General features: G+C 38.2%; 1 protein-coding gene across 2 annotated transcripts in view; it reads right to left on the bottom strand.

Annotated features, from left to right (window-relative positions):
• Positions 1-19,521, bottom strand: part of PCSK5 (proprotein convertase subtilisin/kexin type 5) — a 260,142-nt gene that overhangs the window by 137,398 nt on the left and 103,223 nt on the right. For both annotated transcript variants that reach the window (XM_071731597.1, XM_071731598.1), the window contains exons 6-7: positions 16,243-16,331; positions 11,064-11,236 (exon numbers count right to left, since the gene is read on the bottom strand). In XM_071731597.1, coding sequence (XP_071587698.1) covers positions 11,064-11,236; positions 16,243-16,331 — 262 coding nt within the window. The remainder of the gene's footprint in view (positions 1-11,063; positions 11,237-16,242; positions 16,332-19,521) is intronic.

Raw genomic sequence — 19,521 nt, 5'->3', positions numbered from 1 at the left:
GATGCAGGACAGAATTAGAATCATTAGTATAGAATCATTAAGGTTGGAAAAGACCTTAAAGATCACTGAATCCATTTCACCACATGCAAACAGTCGTTCTATAGAGTGGCTGCACACAGTTCTTACATTGCCTTTACATTACCATCTGCTAAAACGTTCTAAAGAGAAGTCCATGGCCACCAGATATTCACAGTTGTTGTTCCACTACCTATGTTAGACTCTCTTATGAAAAAATTCAAGTTTTGAGGTGTCCATTGAACTTTGGAGATTCAACAGAAAACCTCAATTTTTCTGAAAATTTAGCTATTTTCAGTAGAGAAGCAGGAAAAGAAGGCTGCTCTGCTTCTACCTCTGCAGTCTGAATACCGTAGTCATAACTTTTGCAGTTTTACTGCCATCGCATTTTTTTTGGAAGAACAATGCACTCAACCTGTGTGCAAAATCATTGACCTCATGGTTTTCTGTGTTAAACCTACACTTAAATTGAACTTAGTTCAATTACACTTAAATTCAACTTAGTTGAACTAAAATTCTATGAACAGAAAACTCATAAAACCAAACTTCCAGCAAATTCACTTTCAGAAATCTATTTTTCCTACATAACATATAGGACACAGACACTGCTGTTCAAGTACGTATGTGATTTGCCCACAGAAAACAACCAGATTAATGTTTAAAAAATGCACTCTCTGAGATTCCAAATTAAACTTTTACATCACAAGAAGAGTGGTGCGGGGTTTTTATATTTAAATATATCACCTGTTTCAGGCTGGGCGCACAGAACCAGAGCTCACTTTTGACTGCAAGTCCAAAAGAAGTAATGCTATTCTGGCTTGTTTCAACAGTTTCCATATATGCAAAAGATAGGACTAAGTAACTAAACAGTTCTGGTTTGCAATACACTTGTGACATTATGAAGTACATTTTCCTGTAATTCTCGTTCCAATTTTTAATGTTTTTCTAGGATTTGTGGATTCTGTTTAATGTAATGTAAGAACATGTATGGCATAATCTTACTTTTTCTGCTTTTTTTTTTTTTTTTTTTTTTTTTTGTGTGCGTGTGTGTGTGTTGTGTGTTACACATTGCAAAAATCTCACTTTCCACTGAAAGTAAAGGAGAGAAACTTTAAGGTTAGTTTTGTTTATGCATTTCCAAAATAAAATAAAGTGCTTAGAATCAAAGTTCATCCAGGTATCACTAGGACTAAACTCTGTTTCATTTACCGGAGGGCAATATCTCCAATTCTGCTTTGTCTGAATACTGGAAGTTGCTATGTGCAAATGCTAGAGGAAAGAATTATTCTTAGCTTAATGACATACTGTGGTTAACTCCAAACTTAATTTTTGCTGGACAACCTGAGTTTGGAGAAAACTGAGCTATATAAAGGATGAACCACATTAAGACATCCTGTGGTATGTACATCAGCCAAATGCAAGGTAGTAAGACCCAGAAATGAAGCTTGTTTGTAAGAAGTATAGGAGGGTGGAGAAGCTCTTGCAAAGCAATGACTTTGAGGGGGAGTTCAGGGTCATGAAAGATCACCAAACAGCAATGAGCTGCCCTAAAATTTACTCTGCTGCTTGGATCAGTAAGCAGGGTGAATATGAACATGTGCAGGGAACAGGGAAATAGCACTACATGTGCACAGCTAAGGCTACAATGCCCATGCCCCATTCTGGTATCCACATTTGAAAAAATAATGCCAGGAAAAAGAAAATGTTTCAGAAAGAACTACAGGAATGAAATGTGATTTGGAAAGTCTGACTTACAGAAGGAAACAAAATATACAGAACATTGAAAAGACTGAAAAGATTTTGCAGGACAGATTAAGAGACATCAGCATTAATGGAAAATGCAACATACATGTTAGAATTCCAGTTAAATCTGTTCAGTTTTTCTCTTGATAATTTATTTTATGCAGAAAAATGTATTAGAACGAGCCTGCCTGATTTTTAGAAAACGTGTGATGAGCCATCCAAGAAATCAGTTATGAAACAAAGGGAAATGAAAGTTAATGTAACACCAAGGTGAAGGTGGAAATGGTTGCATTGGAGATGATGTGGGCTGTGGTGGATAAGCACGGGTGCTAAGTAGTTACAGGTATTTTAAGAACGAGATGGGGAAAGAGAGTTATTAGGTGATTTTGACATAAAAAGATAGAACATATTAGTGAAGCTAGTATTTATGATCACCTGCATTCAAGAATAGAATTCAGGCTGGAAGATGTGGAGAGAAGCACCATTCTGATAGACAGCCTAGTTTTTAAGCAGGTAGTGACTGGGGCTTGTTTATCTATTCAAAATGAAGTCTGAGAGTGGACTGTGTTCTAAAAATATATCAGAAACAAAAATGGACAGAGGAAAGATATTTAAGCTGAAGCACAATTTTGTCTCAGGAACAAATGAGTAAAAAACTGCACCTGAGTAAACCTGTAACTTAAAAAAAATTCTAAGATTAGATTAGTGATGGCTGTGAAACAGTCTTTCAACAGAAATAGGGGGAAAAAAATGTCATTCATTCCAGAAGAGAAATTGCTGAGTGTATTTATACAATGTGATACCTGTGATACTAGAGACCTGTACTATAAGACCTGCATGGTCATTTCCTGTCTTCTATCCCTATGTTCCAATTTAATTTATCCAAGAGATCACTTGGTCTAAATCCGTAGTTACTTAGTTGTGGAAATTTCTAACATCACAAGAAGCACCGTAAGTATAGTATAGCATTTTACAATGGAAAGGAAACTAAGAAATTTAGGTGATTAACAAGCTATGCATTTTTAATAATGAAGCTTAGTGACTTGCACAGTCACAAACACAGCAGGTTTCAGTCAAGACTGGCTCTTCCCAAAAGATGTACAGATAACAGAAAATAATAGATGGATCAAGAAAGCAGGGATATTGATGCAGTAACAATTGGATGAAATTATGCTGATCTGACTTATGATGAAGGCCACGACTAGACAATAACCACCTTTTCAGATGTTAGAACTATAAATATTATTTCAAGCCAATGCTGCAATGTCTTCTGATGTCAGAAGGAAGAATTACAATGTTTAAACACCATGTGACTTTTCCAGTTGACCAGAACACAGTCAGGACCCACCTGTAGTACAGAGCCACACCAAGTTTAGCTTGGTATGATGAAGTAGTTATGATATCACATGTTCAGATATTACATCATAGTCGTAATAGCAATACACAGTATACATGCATACTGTCAAGATAAATGCCAGGACTTATCAGAGGTTAAGTAAGCATGTTGGAAGTCATGTCTTCTGAGACCTTCCCCAGGCACAGGACTAACCCTCAGTTCAGGAAGGATATCGAGGTCCTGGAGCCAGTCCAAAGGAGGGCAACCAGGCTGGTGAAAGGACTCGAGCACAGATCCTATGAGGAGAGGCTGAGGGAGCTGGGGCTGTTCAGCCTGGAGAAGAGGAGGCTCAGAGGAGACCTCATCACTCTCTACAACTCCCTGAAAGGAGGGTGTAGCCAGGTGGGGGTTGGTCTCTTTTCCCAAGCAACGCTCAGCAAGACAAGAGGGCACGGTCTCAAGTTGTGCCGGGGGAGGTTTAGGTTGGACATTAGAAAGAATTTCTTTACTGAGAGGGTGATCAAGCATTGGAATGGGCTGCCCCGGGAAGTAGTGGATTCTCCGTCCCTGGAGATACTTAAAAAGAGACTGGATGTGGCACTCAGTGCCATGGTCTGGGAACTGCAGCAGTGGTGGATCAAGGGTTGGACTTGATGATCTCTGAGGTCCCTTCCAACCCAGCCAATTCTATGATTCTATTAATCTGTGATTCAACAAGTAGCTTTCGGCCAACTAATTAGAAATATGGAGGTCTTGTGCATACAAAATGTATCTATATATGATCTAAGATACGCAGAGATATGTATTACTCAGAGTCACATCGGAGCTGTACAAGGTGAACAAACACAAACTACAGTCTAAGAATTCTGGTCTTAACTTTTATGCATCACAATACTGCAGTGTATAAAAAGCAGCCATTTTGAATGTTATTTTGACACACTTGACTGGAAGTTTGAAGAAAATTCTCTCTCTGATTTCTATAGTGCATTTCTCTGGCAAAGCAGAACAGAGTAACTCCTCTTTGTATAGGCAACACATCTTCCTCACAGTAATGCAGAGAAGTGATGAGAGGACCAATAAGCTTACGAGAAACATCTGTGGTAAAAAAGGCAGAAAACCTGTGCCCGGACACTGGCAAGTTATAATCTCTTCCACTTCTGGAGTAGAAACATAAAGTGATAACAATAATTAAAAATATGTGAAGTAATTTTCTTTCTTTTCTGCTTTCTCTTTTCTTCCCTTCTCTTTCCTTCCCTTCTCTTTCTCTGTCCTGCATGTAGGTAGGAGGCTTGTTTAGTGATGGTAAGAGAGCCATCCACTCCCAGCAAACACTTTGAACACACACTCTGCAGCCAAAGTTGGTGAAGCGAGAGAGATGAGAACGGGCAGTGATGATGGGAGGGAAGGAACCAAGCCGAGTTCTCACAAGAGGTTCAGCCACACAGCATCTGATCATTAATGTCCATCAAACTTTCTGGCTTGTGTCCAGCTAGCTAAACAGAATGGTGTCATGGCAATAAGATGAAGGCCTCTGTGCTGATGCAGGCAGAAAGCCAGAAGTTTCCATGTAGATTTCCCTGCCTCTCCACTTTCCTAGGTTATATTAAGAATGACCTGCCCTGTTGCTGATTTGGACTACCTTATGAGTCCTGCAGAACAAACAACATAAAGCATGCAGTTGGCAAGACGCTTGCAGAGGTGAGATAACCAGCTCTTTGAAACCCTGCAACATAAAAATTCAGCAGGGGTCATATATCCAGAAACTTGACTATTAGGTCTTTGCCAAACAGCAGTGAAAGAACAAGTCAGAATATCTGAAATGTATTACTCTCCAAATGATGTTGAGACTGATCCCAGAATAACAGGCTTATTTGTATGAATAGAAATGAACCAGTCTGAGCGTGGTATGACAGAGCCATGAATCAGGGAGAATAAGTCTCTCAAGTGTTCATAGCATTGTGCTTATTGACTGTGAGATACAGACAGTCATCTCAAAATCTAACAGTACTTTGGTTTTATCTTTCTAAAACTAGGAAAGGCTTGTGTGTTTTCCCTTTTGTCCCAGACTCAGCACAATCCTATTACATGATTTGGCCACAACAATGTTTTGCAATGCTAAGTCTGTTTGTTCTTGAACACAGGGTGAAATGTGACATTGATACCTAATCTTCTCCTGAATGTGTTACTTTTGGTTATACTGCCCTTTGTCTGACATTTTTTTCAGGCAAGTTCTGCATTATTACAATGGGATTATTTTTGAGATTATTAGGTTTACAACTTCTAATACACTGGAATTTAAAATATAAGCCCTTCAAATTTTCCATCTGTATGACTGAACTATTTTCAGGAAAAGGACCTTGTCAGCTGGAAGCATGACATAAAGGGAGATTGTACATTTGCATAGAAATTGATGGCAAAGTCTCCAAGGTTCCTCTTTGAACTCAAGTACACAAGTTTAATAGAATTAAACAAAATACCCTAAAGATGACAGAAAATCATGGTACTTAAGACAGGTTTAAAAAATGGCTTCCTCTTCCTTTACCTTGGTCCTGGGAAGAATTTTGAAACTGAAGTTAACTTGTGGGTTAGGCTGTCATTTCATAAACTTAGTTACTATGCAGTATTCTTTCCTTAAATAGATTTGTCTTTTTCACTTCATGGCATGTGCTGTCTCTGTGGGACTCTATGAAAAAACTGTATAGTCATTTATCTTTGTTATTTTCTGCAGGATTTAGAAGGAGTAATCATATTAGCTCAGCAGATTTAAAAATAATAGTTCTAAAATACTCTGCATGAACTGTTAATTGAAATAATATGCACTAAATATAAACCAAGCATTTTTTTTCATGGATCTCAGTCTCTCAGAAACTGAAAAACAAACTATAGCTCTTACACCCATTTAATTTTTACTTTAATTTTTTTTAAAAAGTAATAATTCAGTTTAATTACACTCTAATCAAAGTTATTATTCAGCACTACCTTTAGATTTTCCTAATTAAACAAACTGAGCATGATTTCCTTTTCTGATGCTTTAAAACTCAACCTTTTCCTTCACTGTCCCATTTTTTTAAAAATAATAACACCTAGTTATGTGTGTATATTCACAATAAATAAGAATATCAATCTTGAATGTTTGTGTAGATCTGAAAGAAAGTCTTGCCACATTTTCCCATACTGCTACTTTAATTTACATAACAGATGCTATACTAGATGTAATACTGTTGTTGGTCAGCTCAATATTACTAAAGAGGGAAGGATGAAACGTGTACTCAACATAACAAGTATTCCTGACTCTATATTATTATTATTTGCAAAATTACTGTGACTGCTTGAGGAAAATTATGTTTGGCTGAGTATCCAGGCAATGGATCCCTAGACAATGATCTGATTTTAGGAATATTTTGGCACACAGCTAATTCATGTTTTCTTCTTCCATTTGCCTCATATTTTAAAATGATGCATCTTATGACAGAGAAAGGAAATACAGAAAAATACCTTAATCCAAACAGGCAAAGGGCTACATTATTTAAAAGAACAGGCTGATCTTAAAGTAATTTTTGCTCTGTAAACTAAGCACATTAAGGAAAGTGGTAATTGAGACATACATTTACAATCTGTCATTCTATACTACATTTTAAGGAGTAAAACTTAGATATTATTCTTAAATATTTTGTATTTCTTATCAGGATGACTTATATGTAAGTTTTATAGAGAAATTTTATTTCCTTAGTAGAAATGAAAACGCTTTGTAGGTGGAGCTAGACAAAATTTCCAAATATATATTGAAATATGTAAACCTATTTAACTATGCATAGGCAACTTTGGGCAAAACAAAAAGCTGATAAGTGAAATAAGCTAAAATGTAAAAAATAATAATTTGACTTACATCAAATCTGACTTCTAGTATTTCTCACAAAAATACACCAAACTTTTTCTATCATTATCAGAAAAAAGAAAACCTCATAGTTTTAATATTATGTTTCTGCTATATACTGCTGCTTAATAAAAATATATTAAACAATGTGCTGGTAAAACAAAATACACCTGGGTTCTCTGGCGTACCCTCTCCTATTAAAGCTAGAATAAAAATAACAGAGTAACAATAATGTTTGTAGGCAAGATGTACACTCTTGCAATTCCACATTGTTGAATTACACTGAATTTATCCCTAGTTTGAGATTTCAGTAAGGACTGGTTTCTTTTGATACATAAATTTGGGCTGTACATTTCATGACTATGACTGTCTTTTCCAAATATACATATATATATATATATATATATATATATATACATATATATATATAAAAACTTCAGTTGGGCAATGGGGAGCACTGATATTCCATCAGAAAGTAGGAGTGATGATGCATAGGAAGCAGTAATGGAGATTCATTTGGCCTTCTACATACTGGTTATATTGTTCTGAGAGGATTCCAGTAACTATTGTAATAATGATTACTCAATGAAGCAGAATTCTCTGAGGCAGGATCTATGAGCCCCTAAATGTGTTTAACTGCTAAGCCTCTTGAATTTCTCGTACTGTACAGCAGGTACTTTGTTAGGCATTTTTTTATGGTAGGCTTAACATATTACAGAGTGTGCAACAAGAAAAAATACAAGTCTGCAGCTCCACACCAAACAGCCATCATATGACCGAGTCAAAAGAAGGTAGCAGCCTGTGGATGCGTGGTGAGTAAAGCATTCACAGAACTGAGTATGAGACATGTCTTGAACACCACATAGCAAAACAAACACACAGTCCTTGTTAGTTCAGTAGCCCAGAGAGTTGTGGTCAATGGTTCAGTGTCCAAGTGGAAACCAGTGACGAGTGGTGTTCCTCAGGAGTCAGTATTGGGACCAGAGCTGTTTAACATCTTTGTTGGAAACATGGAGAGTGGGATAGAGTGTATCCTCAGCAAGTTTGGTGATAACACCAAGCTGTGTGGTGGGGTTGATACCTTAGAGGGAAGTCAGGCCATCCAGAGGGACCGTGACAGGCTGGAGAGGTGCGCCCATGGCAACCCAATGAAGTTCAACATGGCCAAGTGCAAGCTCCTGCACCTGGGAAGGTGCCAACTCCAGGCACAAATATAGGCTGCTGGGAGGATGGATAGAGAGCAGCCCTGAGGAAAAGGACTTGGGGATGTAGATAGGAAGTTCAGCATGAGCTGCCAGTGTGCACTTGTAGCCCAGAAAGCCAAATGCATCCTGGGCTGCATCAAAAGAGGTATGGGCAGCAGGGAGAAGGAGAGGATTCTGTCCATTTGCTCTGCTCTTGTGAGCCCACACCTGGAACACTGCATAAAGCTGTGGAGCCCCCAGCACAGGAAAGATACAGACCTGTTGGAGAGGGTCCAGAGAAGGGCCACAAACATGATCAAAGGGCTGGAGTGTGTCTGCTCTGAAGAGAGGCTGAGAGAGTTGGAGCTGTTCAGCCTGGGGAAGAGAAGGCTCCAGGCAGACCTTATGAAGGGGCCCTACAAGAAATCTGGAGAAGGGCTTTTCTTCTCCAGGGAGTGGGTAGTGACAGGACAAGGGGTAATGATTTTAAACTGAAAGAGAGTAGACTTAGATTAGATATTTGGAAGAAATTCTTCATCATGAGGGTCATAAGACACTGGAAAAGGCTGCCTAAGTAGGTTGTTGATGCCCCCTCCCTGGAAATGTTTAAAGCCAGGTTGGATTAGGCCTTCTGCAACTTGGTCTAGTGGGAGGTGGCTCTGCCCATGCAGGTGGGTTGGATCTTGATGATCCTTAAGGATCCTTCCAACCCTAACCATTCTGTAATTCTATGATTCAGTAATTACTATTCATATTTTACATGTTAGCTACTTAAGTGTGCATTATAATCCACGTTTGGGACAGGGAGGACAGAAGTGGGAATAAGACATTTATGTAACTTTATTGAGGAAACCAAACTGGCCAGGGATGCAGTTTTGATTAGATGTGAATACACACTCCTAGGATTGTGCTGCTTGACAACACTTCTGGTGTAATTTTTAAAATGTATTTATTAACAATTTACAAACAAGTATATTGTACACCACCTGAAAACTTGCACTGTGTGTAGGTTTTCAGCTGCACCATGTACTCTTGTAACTTTTGTCTCTTTCACTGTTGCAGTTATTGTTCCTATTTGCTGTTACAAATGCTTTTTTATGGTATCTCTTAAATTAATACAGTTTTTCAATCACAAACTCTGTCTTCTACACTGCATAAATCTTCCAGGCTGAATGTTAGCTGTAATTTTCTAAAATCAGTCTTGGTATACCTGCTTAAAACATTCATTAACTTCAATACTAGCTGCACTTTCAGATCTTGGTGCACAGTGTTACCATGTTCCAGTGCCTACACTCCAGTTCCACTTTGGTCCAACAGTTTTAGTCTCCTTAAATAAATGTTTTGCATTGATCCCTTCTTTTCTGATCTTAGAACCATCCACCACTGAACTAGAAAGCCTCCTTCTTCATTCAAAATGATGGTAAGATTTAAAATCCTTTCCACCAGTCCTATACAGCCTTTTGCACAGGAAGGGCACAGATCTGATGGAGTGGGTCCAGAGAAGGGCTATGAAAATGACTGAGGGGCTGGAACACCTCTTATATGAAGACAGACTGAGGGAGCTGGGGTTGTTAATCCTGGAGAACAGAAGGCTCCTGGAAAACCTAATAGTGACCTTCCAGTACCTGAAGGGGGCCTACAGGAAAGCTGGAGATGGATTGTTTGCAAGGGCTGCAGTGATAGGAGGATGGACAATGGTTTTAAATTAGAGAAAAGTGGATTTACACTGGATGTTAGAAAAAGTTCTTTACCATGAAGGTAGTGGAAGAATGGAAAGGCTGCCCAGGGAGTTTAGGTCTTTCTCATCCCTGGAGACATCCAAGGTGAGGCTTGATGAGGCTCTGAGCAACCTGATCAAGTTGAGGGTGTGCCTGCTTACTGCAGGGGCGTTTGATGAGATGACCTTTAGAGGTCCCTTCCAGCCCAAATTATTTTATGATTATATATAGTAGAAAGAGATGTGAGCACATATATAGTAGAAAGAGATGTTAGCAGGCAGAATAGTAAAAGGAAGAAATACCACCTGGCCTCTGACACCAGAAGTTCCTCTAACTACTAATTTCCTTCTGGGGTCTTGTCTGACAGTAATTTATTACAGAAAATGGAAAAGATCATAGATTTTTTTCATGTAGGGCAGTTTAGAATTTTGTATGCTGTATTAGTGAGGATCTCCAGGCTGTATCAGAGAAAACATAATAGCACACACTTGTAGAGAAATGTATAGGTAAGCTATAAGTACGGGGCGAGTTGTCTGAGACCAGACATGAACACCAAAAGAAACATGCATATAGACTTTTTTTAGCCTGCAGTTCCCTATTAAAATCATCAAACTTTCATTAAGAAACCAATCAAAATATAGCAATGAAAGAAAGCACGAAAGCATGCAAGTGAGCAGGAAAGCAAGATAGCAAGCAAGAGAGAAAGTAAGCAAGAGATACAGCAAGAGAGAAAGCCAGGAAGCAAGGAAGAAGCAAGCAAGGAAGGAGAAAGAGAGATAGAGAGAAAGAGAGAGAGAGAAAGAAGGAGATAAAGAGAGAAGGAAAGAAAAGCAGTGAAAGATTTTGCTTTTAAATTTCTTTGCAGTTAATATTTGATGACTTGGCACTGCTACGCAAAGTAGTATTTTTCGGTCTTATTTTTTTCCTGCAGAATTATATTACCTCAGAGCACTTTTAGAGGACACTGAGGATGATATTCCAGTTAAAAAAGAACAGAGCTGATCCTTCAAGAAGGACTGACCACAAGGTCACTATAGAAGGAAAATGTATTTTTAGTTTTACTCGAAGGAAGCTTTTTGTCCTTCCTTCAGAATCGTTTCTTCTTTCCCAGGCTGTGCACTTGCACAAGCCAGGCACATGTACCCTTACACTTGGAAAGCAGGTATAGAAGACACCCTTTGATGCCAACCTACCATTCTGATGCCATTCTCAAAGGCCTGGCGTGCTAGAGAAGCAGGTCCATCCACAGTCTTACCGTCGTCATCAGGCCCCCAGCTGGCACTGTAGATGTGGATGTGCTGGGGATTAAGGCTTAGAGACTTTGCTTCTACCATGTCTGTCACATCTCCATCCAGCATTCGGACACCTTCAGAATGAAAGATACAGTGAACAAGACCAACCAATTCAAAATGGCTTTTTAAAATTTTATTTTTTCCCCCAGGAGAATTGTTGTGCAGGTCATTTCACTGAATGATCATAGGGATTTCTACTGCTAATAAAAAAATCCCCCAAAACTGTTAGGATATGTGTTTTTCTAATGGGAAAACATCTCAAGATGAAAACATACATAAAAAAGCAGAAATATTTTTGTCTTTCTTCAAGTTTTAAAAATTATCTACAAGTTATTTATCCAACATATAGCCTTCCAACTTCAATATCAATCTTTTATGCTAAAGGAAACTTAAAAAAAGATGTGAACCTTGGAATGTTTGCACGTCTTACATAAAGATAATATGAGATTTTTTTCCCTCTTCTATACTGCAGTGAAACTGCAGCACCTGCTTCCAGTCATTCACAGTTGAATGTTGACAAATACAGTATAAGGATTTCTTTTGACAGATAAACATGTGATTATTCCTTCACTGAATCAAGGTGCCAAGAAGAAACAGTGGAGAAACTCACTTGTACAGACCTATTACCATACATAGTAGCCAGGTGATTAGAGTAAGTTGTTAGCAAATACCCTATATTTAACATTATTCAATTTGAAACTACAATATTTTGAACATTCTTCTCAGTGTGGAATAAGTTTTTGTGAAGTATAATCTGAAATTCTTCAATTTAAAAGAATCCATTCATTTGGCATTGGACAAGTCCATGTGCCAGCACTTCTAAAGTGAATGGCATCGTAATGATTTAATATTACTAGGTAGAAAAAGGAAGCCTTAAATATGGAAACAAAGAAAACCTTTGAGTTACTCTTTTGATTAACTGTAAGACTTTGACTGAAGATATTCTAATTGAGAAAAACTGCTAATGCCAGTTTTAACCTAAACAAGAAAAAGGACCAACATACAGCTAGCATGACCTCTGATGAAAGGGACGTTAACAATGAATAATAATTGCCATGTAGCTGTATGATAGTGCAGAGTAATGACTGCTTTCACAATTAACAAGTTTGATGCTCATCTCCCTTTAAAAGGCCACTGCTATTAATAAGCCAAATTCACATTTTTTAAATTTCAGACATATTTTTGTTAATTTTGTTCAGACTGAAGTAACTTGAGTGTTCACCAAGACCATAACTTCCAATTAACAAAAGACACAGGGGCTTCTTTGTTGATAGAAGGTATTATTTTTTTCCTTAACTCTAATGGACTCAAAAATGAAAAGTGATCATATTTCTAAGTTCACACAAAAGTTGCCCATGTTTGGTGAGATAATAAACTTTTACAAACAGTGGTCTCACTGTGAGCTTTACTTTATAAAAAAGTCATTAAACCAACTCAAGGATTCTCAGGTTTTATTTTTCTTCCTCAGCATAATCTCAGAAAATTAACGATGGGTGAAACTTGTGTTCTCAATTTCTTTCAAGCACATAAAAATATATTTAGTTCTAAATAAAGACAATAAAAGGTACACTGTTTTTGAAGGAAGAAAAATAAAGCTCCCCTTTATGTCTCTGTTACTGCACAGAAAACTTAAACAATGCTATAGAATGCAGCAAACAGTAACTTCAAATTCTGCTATGGGCATCTGAAGTAATTTGCACCAGGTTTTTTGGCTAATGGTGAAGTGCTCAAATGTAAGGCAACACAGAAAAGGCTGTGTCTTAGGTGTTGCTCTGTCTGGCCAAGAACTGAGACACGCTTTAAGGTGACTTTGAGCGACAGATATCTCATTGGCTATTTAAAGCAAAAATAATTCTTTCATCTCCCTTTCCTTCCCCTTCCCTTTTCCTTTTCCTTTTCCTTTTCCTTTTCCTTTTCCTTTTCCTTTTCCTTTTCCTTTTCCTTTTCCTTTTCCTTTTCCTTTTCCTTTTCCTTTTCCTTTTCCTTTTCCTTTTCCTTTTCCTTTCCCTTTCCCTTTTCCTTTTTTCCTTTTCCTTTTCCTTTTCCTTTCCCTTTTCCTTTTCCTTTCCCTTTTCCTTTTCCTTTCTCCCTTCTCCTTTCCCTTCCCTTCTCCTTTCCTTTCCCTTCCCTTCTCCTTTCCCTTCCCTTCCCTTCCCTTCCCTTCTTCCCTTCCTTCCCACCTTTTTCTTTTTAACTGTTTTTTCCTTTCCCCTTTTATTTCTTTCCCTCTTTCTTCTTTTCTCTCTTTTATGTGGCAATTTCAACACAATTAACAGACTGCATTTGCAGACTGTTCCACCTAAGACTTTATATTGCAGTAATTGTAAAAATCTAAGTGGCATTTTAGTCAGAACAAACTTTCACTGAATCACAGGAAACAAGCAAAACTGAGCTGAAAGCAAGTTTTATTTTACAATGTTTAGTTTTTATGAGCATCTGACTTAAAGAAACAGCTGAACTAATTCCCCATCAGCTGAAGACAATCTACATCTGTTGTGCCATAATTCACTGTAACTATTTTCTAGTCAGGACTCCAGCCCAGCCAAGTAACTAAGCACCCAAATCCCCACAGATGCTCTGCAACTTCCACAATCAGTCAACAATAACAACATGCTAACCATCCCTTCCTAAAAAGAGTCTCAGCAGCTCTGTAGGTGGTAATTTGCTACAAGTGATTACTGCAGACAGTCACATTAAAAAAAAATAAAGCTCTACCCTTTCTGTGCACTGGTTTGTCTTTTAATGAAGAGGCCCGTGGCTTAAATAAGCACAAACTGCTGGTGGAGTGCTTATTTTTTTTATAGAAAGCATTTCACAACCTGTAAAAGAACTGCAGATTTTAGTCAAATTTTATTGGCAGGTTATATCCCCACTTACACTGTTGTAAGAAAATCCTCTGACTTTCTAATGATCTTATTTTTGACCTACTTGTGGTCAGAGGTTGTTACATGCGTGGAAATGAGAGAAGGAGTATAAACAATTAGGGAAAAAGTATTACTGGTGAATATCTTGTTAATGGCTTCCCATCACAAAGATAATTAATCAGATTTGTTCACCTGTCAGTGTTTGATAACAATACAAATGTAAACTATTTCTTTTCCCACTTTGCTTCATCTCCTTACTATCCTTTATATATCCAGAGATACTTTCTGGTTTAAAGTAACAAATACTTATTTTGATGGGACAAATTCAAAATCACTGTCAGCAGGTGTTCCTCTTTGTAAGGAAAATGTAATTGCTTTACCTCCATTCTAGTTTCTTCTCCAAGATGGCCCCAGGAGGGTCTTTAAATCCCTGGGAAACGAGAGAGCTGAACACTAATAGTTCAGCATAATATAATTCAAAACTTTTACACCCTATCTGGCCTGTGGAGAGTGAACACATCCACTGCATACACACTTGCATGGCTTTTTTGAAGGAGGGGCGGGAGGCAGGCTAAATAGAGGCCAGCAGCTTTTAAAAATTGGCCCATTACCTCAAGTGAGTTTACGAAATTACTACTTTCCATCTTTCTTTTAAGAACAGACCGGAACCACCAAGTTAGTGCTGGCCATCTGAAACAGTTTTCACATTACATATAGAAAAAGCTGTCATTTAGATTGTATGCCTGGTATGCTTCTAAAACATTATTACTGGATATTCCTAATGCTTAATAAATAATAACCTATTAAGAACCCATTGTTACTAATGAAGAACTGTTCATGGCCATGACCAAGGTGCTGCAGGTTGTGTAACTACCCAGCTCACAAATGAAACTCCTTCAGAAGCCATTTTTTCAATCTATCAGTGCACTAACTCTCCTCTGACTCTGGTTTGGCAATGCAATAATTCTGATTTCATAGCTTCTGGTACTAGACCAAATGCCATATCCAAATGAGACAACCTGATCATCTGCCACAAACTCACTCACTTGCCTAATTCAGATTTTCTAAACCAGTCTGAGAGGAAAACTTTTTTACAGGCAGGCTTTCCATCTGAAGGGAAATTGGTTCTCCTCATCATTCTAACCTTATGCTGGATCAGGTATTGTCTCTTGAATACAGCAGGAAATCAGAAAGCTAAGGAAGATGTAGTGTGCTTTGGCTAATTTGAAATGCAGCTGTGCTCACATTTTATTTGGATCAAACTTGTACTGATCCAGTAGAGAATAGATAGAGTACTATTAGTTGTGGAAACATGGCATCAACGCTGCCTGCTTGTATTTTGTACTGTTCTCTGGTGTATACAGAGGTAACCATTTTTCTGTTTTCATAGATGGGCTCTATTTTGGGACAGAAAATCAACAATTAATGACTTTGAGCTCTAACCCTTCCTTCTGAAAGCCAATATACCAATCCCACAATTTCATTAGAAGTCTAAGGTAACTTCACTTAAAGCACTAAAATCTAGTACAGACCAGGTATAAACTAGGAGACATGCAGATAACATCTTGATAGTCATCTCCACAAAATAAACCAAAGGTCTTAACTGAGAAGCCATTGACTAAGAATTCATAGAAACCCCTTGAAACCTCCTGGCTGAATGAACAAAAGTGTGCAATCCAATCTCATATTTCAGGAAATAATCCAATCACAGAAAGGGATCAAAAGAAGACTCTCTCTCCAACCACACTGAAACAAAACCAAAAATGTGTTGTGTTTTGACAGTGCTTTGTTTGTAATCAATATGCAAGGCAATATTCCTAATGTGTACATTTACTTTGTTTGTCATAAAGCTCATCACTTAGAGCTCTGAATCTGTAAGCAACCAAGATATCCTAATTCTGAAGTTTTTGTTTTCATTAAAGGTCCTGCTTTCTATTTTTCTATGTGTACTGAGAGGCAGTGTTCCAGGGAGCACTGGAGAAGTGTCACCGCAGGCAAACTCCTTCAGTACTGGCATCTAATGACCACTCTACAGCTGAGATTTACTTTCTAATGTAGCTAGTTTTGTCTTCCACATAAATCTTCTCTTGTTGTGCTCAACATACCACTTAGCACAAATGCTTGTTTAGACAAAAAGTCTTAGCCAAAAGTCTTTGGTTACTTCTTTTTTTTTTTTTTTTCTTTTTCTTTTTTGGTGGGGAGACTGTTTCACATACCTCCAATCTTGGCATTAAAGGCGGTTCCTACTGTGCAGTGTGAGTTGTTTGCTGTGGCTGCCACTTCTCCAGCACAACGGGTTCCATGCCTGCAGTCAGACAAACATTTTTCCAAGTAAGCACAAACTGTTGGGATGAAAAGATTCGGTTTTGCTCATCCTCAGGTGCTAAAAGCACAACTAGCCTCAAGGTGTTGCACTACTTAATCCCTTGCAGTAATTTATACTTATGTTACAGTATTTATCTGAACACATTTTGACATCACTATCACAGTCATAATAAATTCTTCATGGTAGACTTTCTAGCTACTGGAAACACCATTTGTAACAAAGGCATACAATGATGATACATAATACACAGCAAGAGAAATAAATCTTGGATACCAGTTCTTGAATTTGAACCAAATCTTACATTGTATATACACAATATGTGTTCTGCATTATCCTGCAAGCAATCATTGTTAATATGTAGATCCCCACACAGCCTACAGCTGACACAGAGTATATGCCACATTTTTCCATGAGGTACGTGAGGTTGCACCAATGTCCATGCTCCTTTTCAGAGGCAAGCCTAAGATAGGCTACATGCCAGGTATGCTCGAGGCTTCTGTATAGGTATGTTCTGGTCGTGCCTTGTGCCAACCCTGCAAGCCTGCAGCCTTTCCAGAAGCTGAAAAAAACAGATGAAGCACCCTTCGCATCAGAGGTATATCCTGTGCCTGGGAACAGACATGGTCTGCAAGGGTATAATTTAAAAAGCTGATAAGGGGAACCACAAAAATTCCAGTGGTTGCTAAGTCCCTTCCTAGCCTTGCCTAGCCCTGATCCATGATCCTCTACAAGGTAACAGTAGCCATCCATACAGTTACCATGTTAGGAAAGCTCTCCCTGCTTTATATGATTTTCACCTGCAGAACAGGTTTCACAGGGTGTTTTCTACCTGTAAATTCTGCCCTCATCTTTGTGCAGTTAAGCAGCTCCATTGTGGAAATGCAATACAGGCCACAAGGAGCAGATGGGGAATTTCACAGAGCTTCTGTGGAGATAGAGAGTTTCAGACCAGACAAGAAAATATATGGCAAGTGGACGAGACCAAGAGAGAAAGACTTGGGCTTGGGGCAGCCACAAAGAAGGAATTTTGAAAAGTCAAGGTTAAAATAGATAGCAACGTGGCAAGCACTTGTGAGGAGGTGACTTTATGAGCTGTGTACACAGGCACTCTTCTGCTGGTGGGAACTGACAGACTGCTCACATAGATGTCTGCACAAGAAGGGTGAGTTTCAGTTAAAGTCGATGCCATCTTATAGGCAAGAATCACTGTTGCTTTCTCTCACAGAGATTCATTTGGGTAGAGTGACTCCTTATTTTCTTATTATTAGCACAATTGCCTTTTGGGATACTTAGATGAGAAACACTAAGATAACTTGTTTGGAATGGATTGATGTAAAACAAGAACAACAAAAAGGACTAACAAAAAAGAGAGAAAACAAAAAATTAAGCAATATAAGTGATCAACGCTAATCTATTAGAATTTCAAAGGAGACCATTCAGTTTATCAGATAAATAGGATTCATATAATACAGGAAAAAAGTGTTTTTGTTTAGTCACAAAATTAAAGTGACAAGTTTGATGCTGATAAATCCTAAAGCTGGATCAAGGCTTCACAAATACATGTGTACCTCAGCTAATTTCCTTTAGTCTGTTCCCAATTCATCATTTGGTTGGCAAACTTGATCTGAGAATTTTTCAGGACTGAATTTAAAGATCTGTTTTCATATGAAGCCTAATTATCGAGCCTGATTTTCATAATTTGAAGAAAGTCTATTTAATTCTAATTGATAAACCAACATATTATGCTACTACAGAATTATTTTGAAAAGCCTGAAGTAAATAATTCAGGAATCACAGATTAATTTTTAAAACGTCCTTCTTTAATTTCAACTATTTTCAAATAATGTTTTATCTTGTACTGCCTTGTAAAAAGATGCTAATATTTATAGGAAAAGGCCTGTCTGAAGAATTTTTTACAAGATACGTGCCTAAACTTCCCTCCTTCTCATTATGAACTTGTTACATGTTATGTATAGAAGTCTGGAGGCATTATCAATCAAAGGTCAAAGGTCAAAGCATGGATAACTACACTCTGGAAATGTAGAAACACCCATCCACACTATCTCAAGCTCACCTAATTCATTAATGAACAACTGCCTGCCTGGTCAAAGGCATGTGGTTAAGTCACAGCTTCCCAGAGGGAGACTGCATTGGCAAAAAACCTTTCTAGGTATCAAGTTTGGGAAGCGGTGATGGGAGGAATGTTTTTCAGCAGAGGAAGAAACCACACCTGGAGGAGGGAGGCTGTCTGAAGACAAACAAGCTCAAGTTTTCTCCGTGGTTCCTAGTGAAGTACCTGGATGCCTACTACAGCTATGCCACCGTCAAAAGTGTTGGATTACTGCCAGATCACTAGAAAACACAGAGGGGACACGTGGTAGGTGGTGGAGTCACAGTGTGACTGCATCTCCCATCAGGAAGGCACAGAAACACGGGATTAACAGCAACATGAAACTGTAGCCTAAATCCCATCTGAAAAGGAAGTAGATGCCCTGATAAATGTAACTTCAGTAAGAAGAAGCTGAAGCTTGAAGGACTTGTAGGGAAACATCCTGAAGCATATTGACTAAATTAAAGCACAGCAAAAAATGTCACATACATTTCTCATAGAAAAAAAAAAGCATATCCCAGTGAGAATCATCTCTTTGGACAGTTTTACAACATGTAAGTTAAGCCAACTTTGCTGAATATTTCACTGAAGCTCACATACTGGAACATCCCTCTACATATCATATTTTAGGTCCACTAATGCAGATTTTTATGTTAGGCCTTACTTTTTGGCCAAGCTTATTGTTAGCTGCATTCTACATTTATTTCCATTTCCATTTTTTTTAAATGACCAAAATTTAAAATTGTGTCACAGAATCACAGGATTTTAGGGGTTGGAAGGGACCTCAAAAGCATGGAGTCCAAAGCTCCTGCAGAGCAGGATCACCTCAAGTAGGTCACATAGGAACTTGTCCAGGAGAGTGCTGAGTGTCTCCAGAGAAGGAGACTCCACAATCTCACTGAGCAGCCTGTTCCAGTGTTGTCACTCTCACAGTGAAAAAATTTTTTCTAATATTTATGTGGAAAATCCTACGGTCCATCTGTAACCTTTAGTTCTATCATTGGGCATCACTGAGAAGAGCCTGGCTCCAGCCTCCTGGCACTCACCCTTTACATACTT

This window comes from Heliangelus exortis, chromosome Z, assembly GCF_036169615.1.
Source record: "Heliangelus exortis chromosome Z, bHelExo1.hap1, whole genome shotgun sequence".
Taxonomy (NCBI): domain Eukaryota; kingdom Metazoa; phylum Chordata; class Aves; order Apodiformes; family Trochilidae; genus Heliangelus; species Heliangelus exortis.
This window is presented reverse-complemented; position numbering and strand designations above follow the sequence as displayed.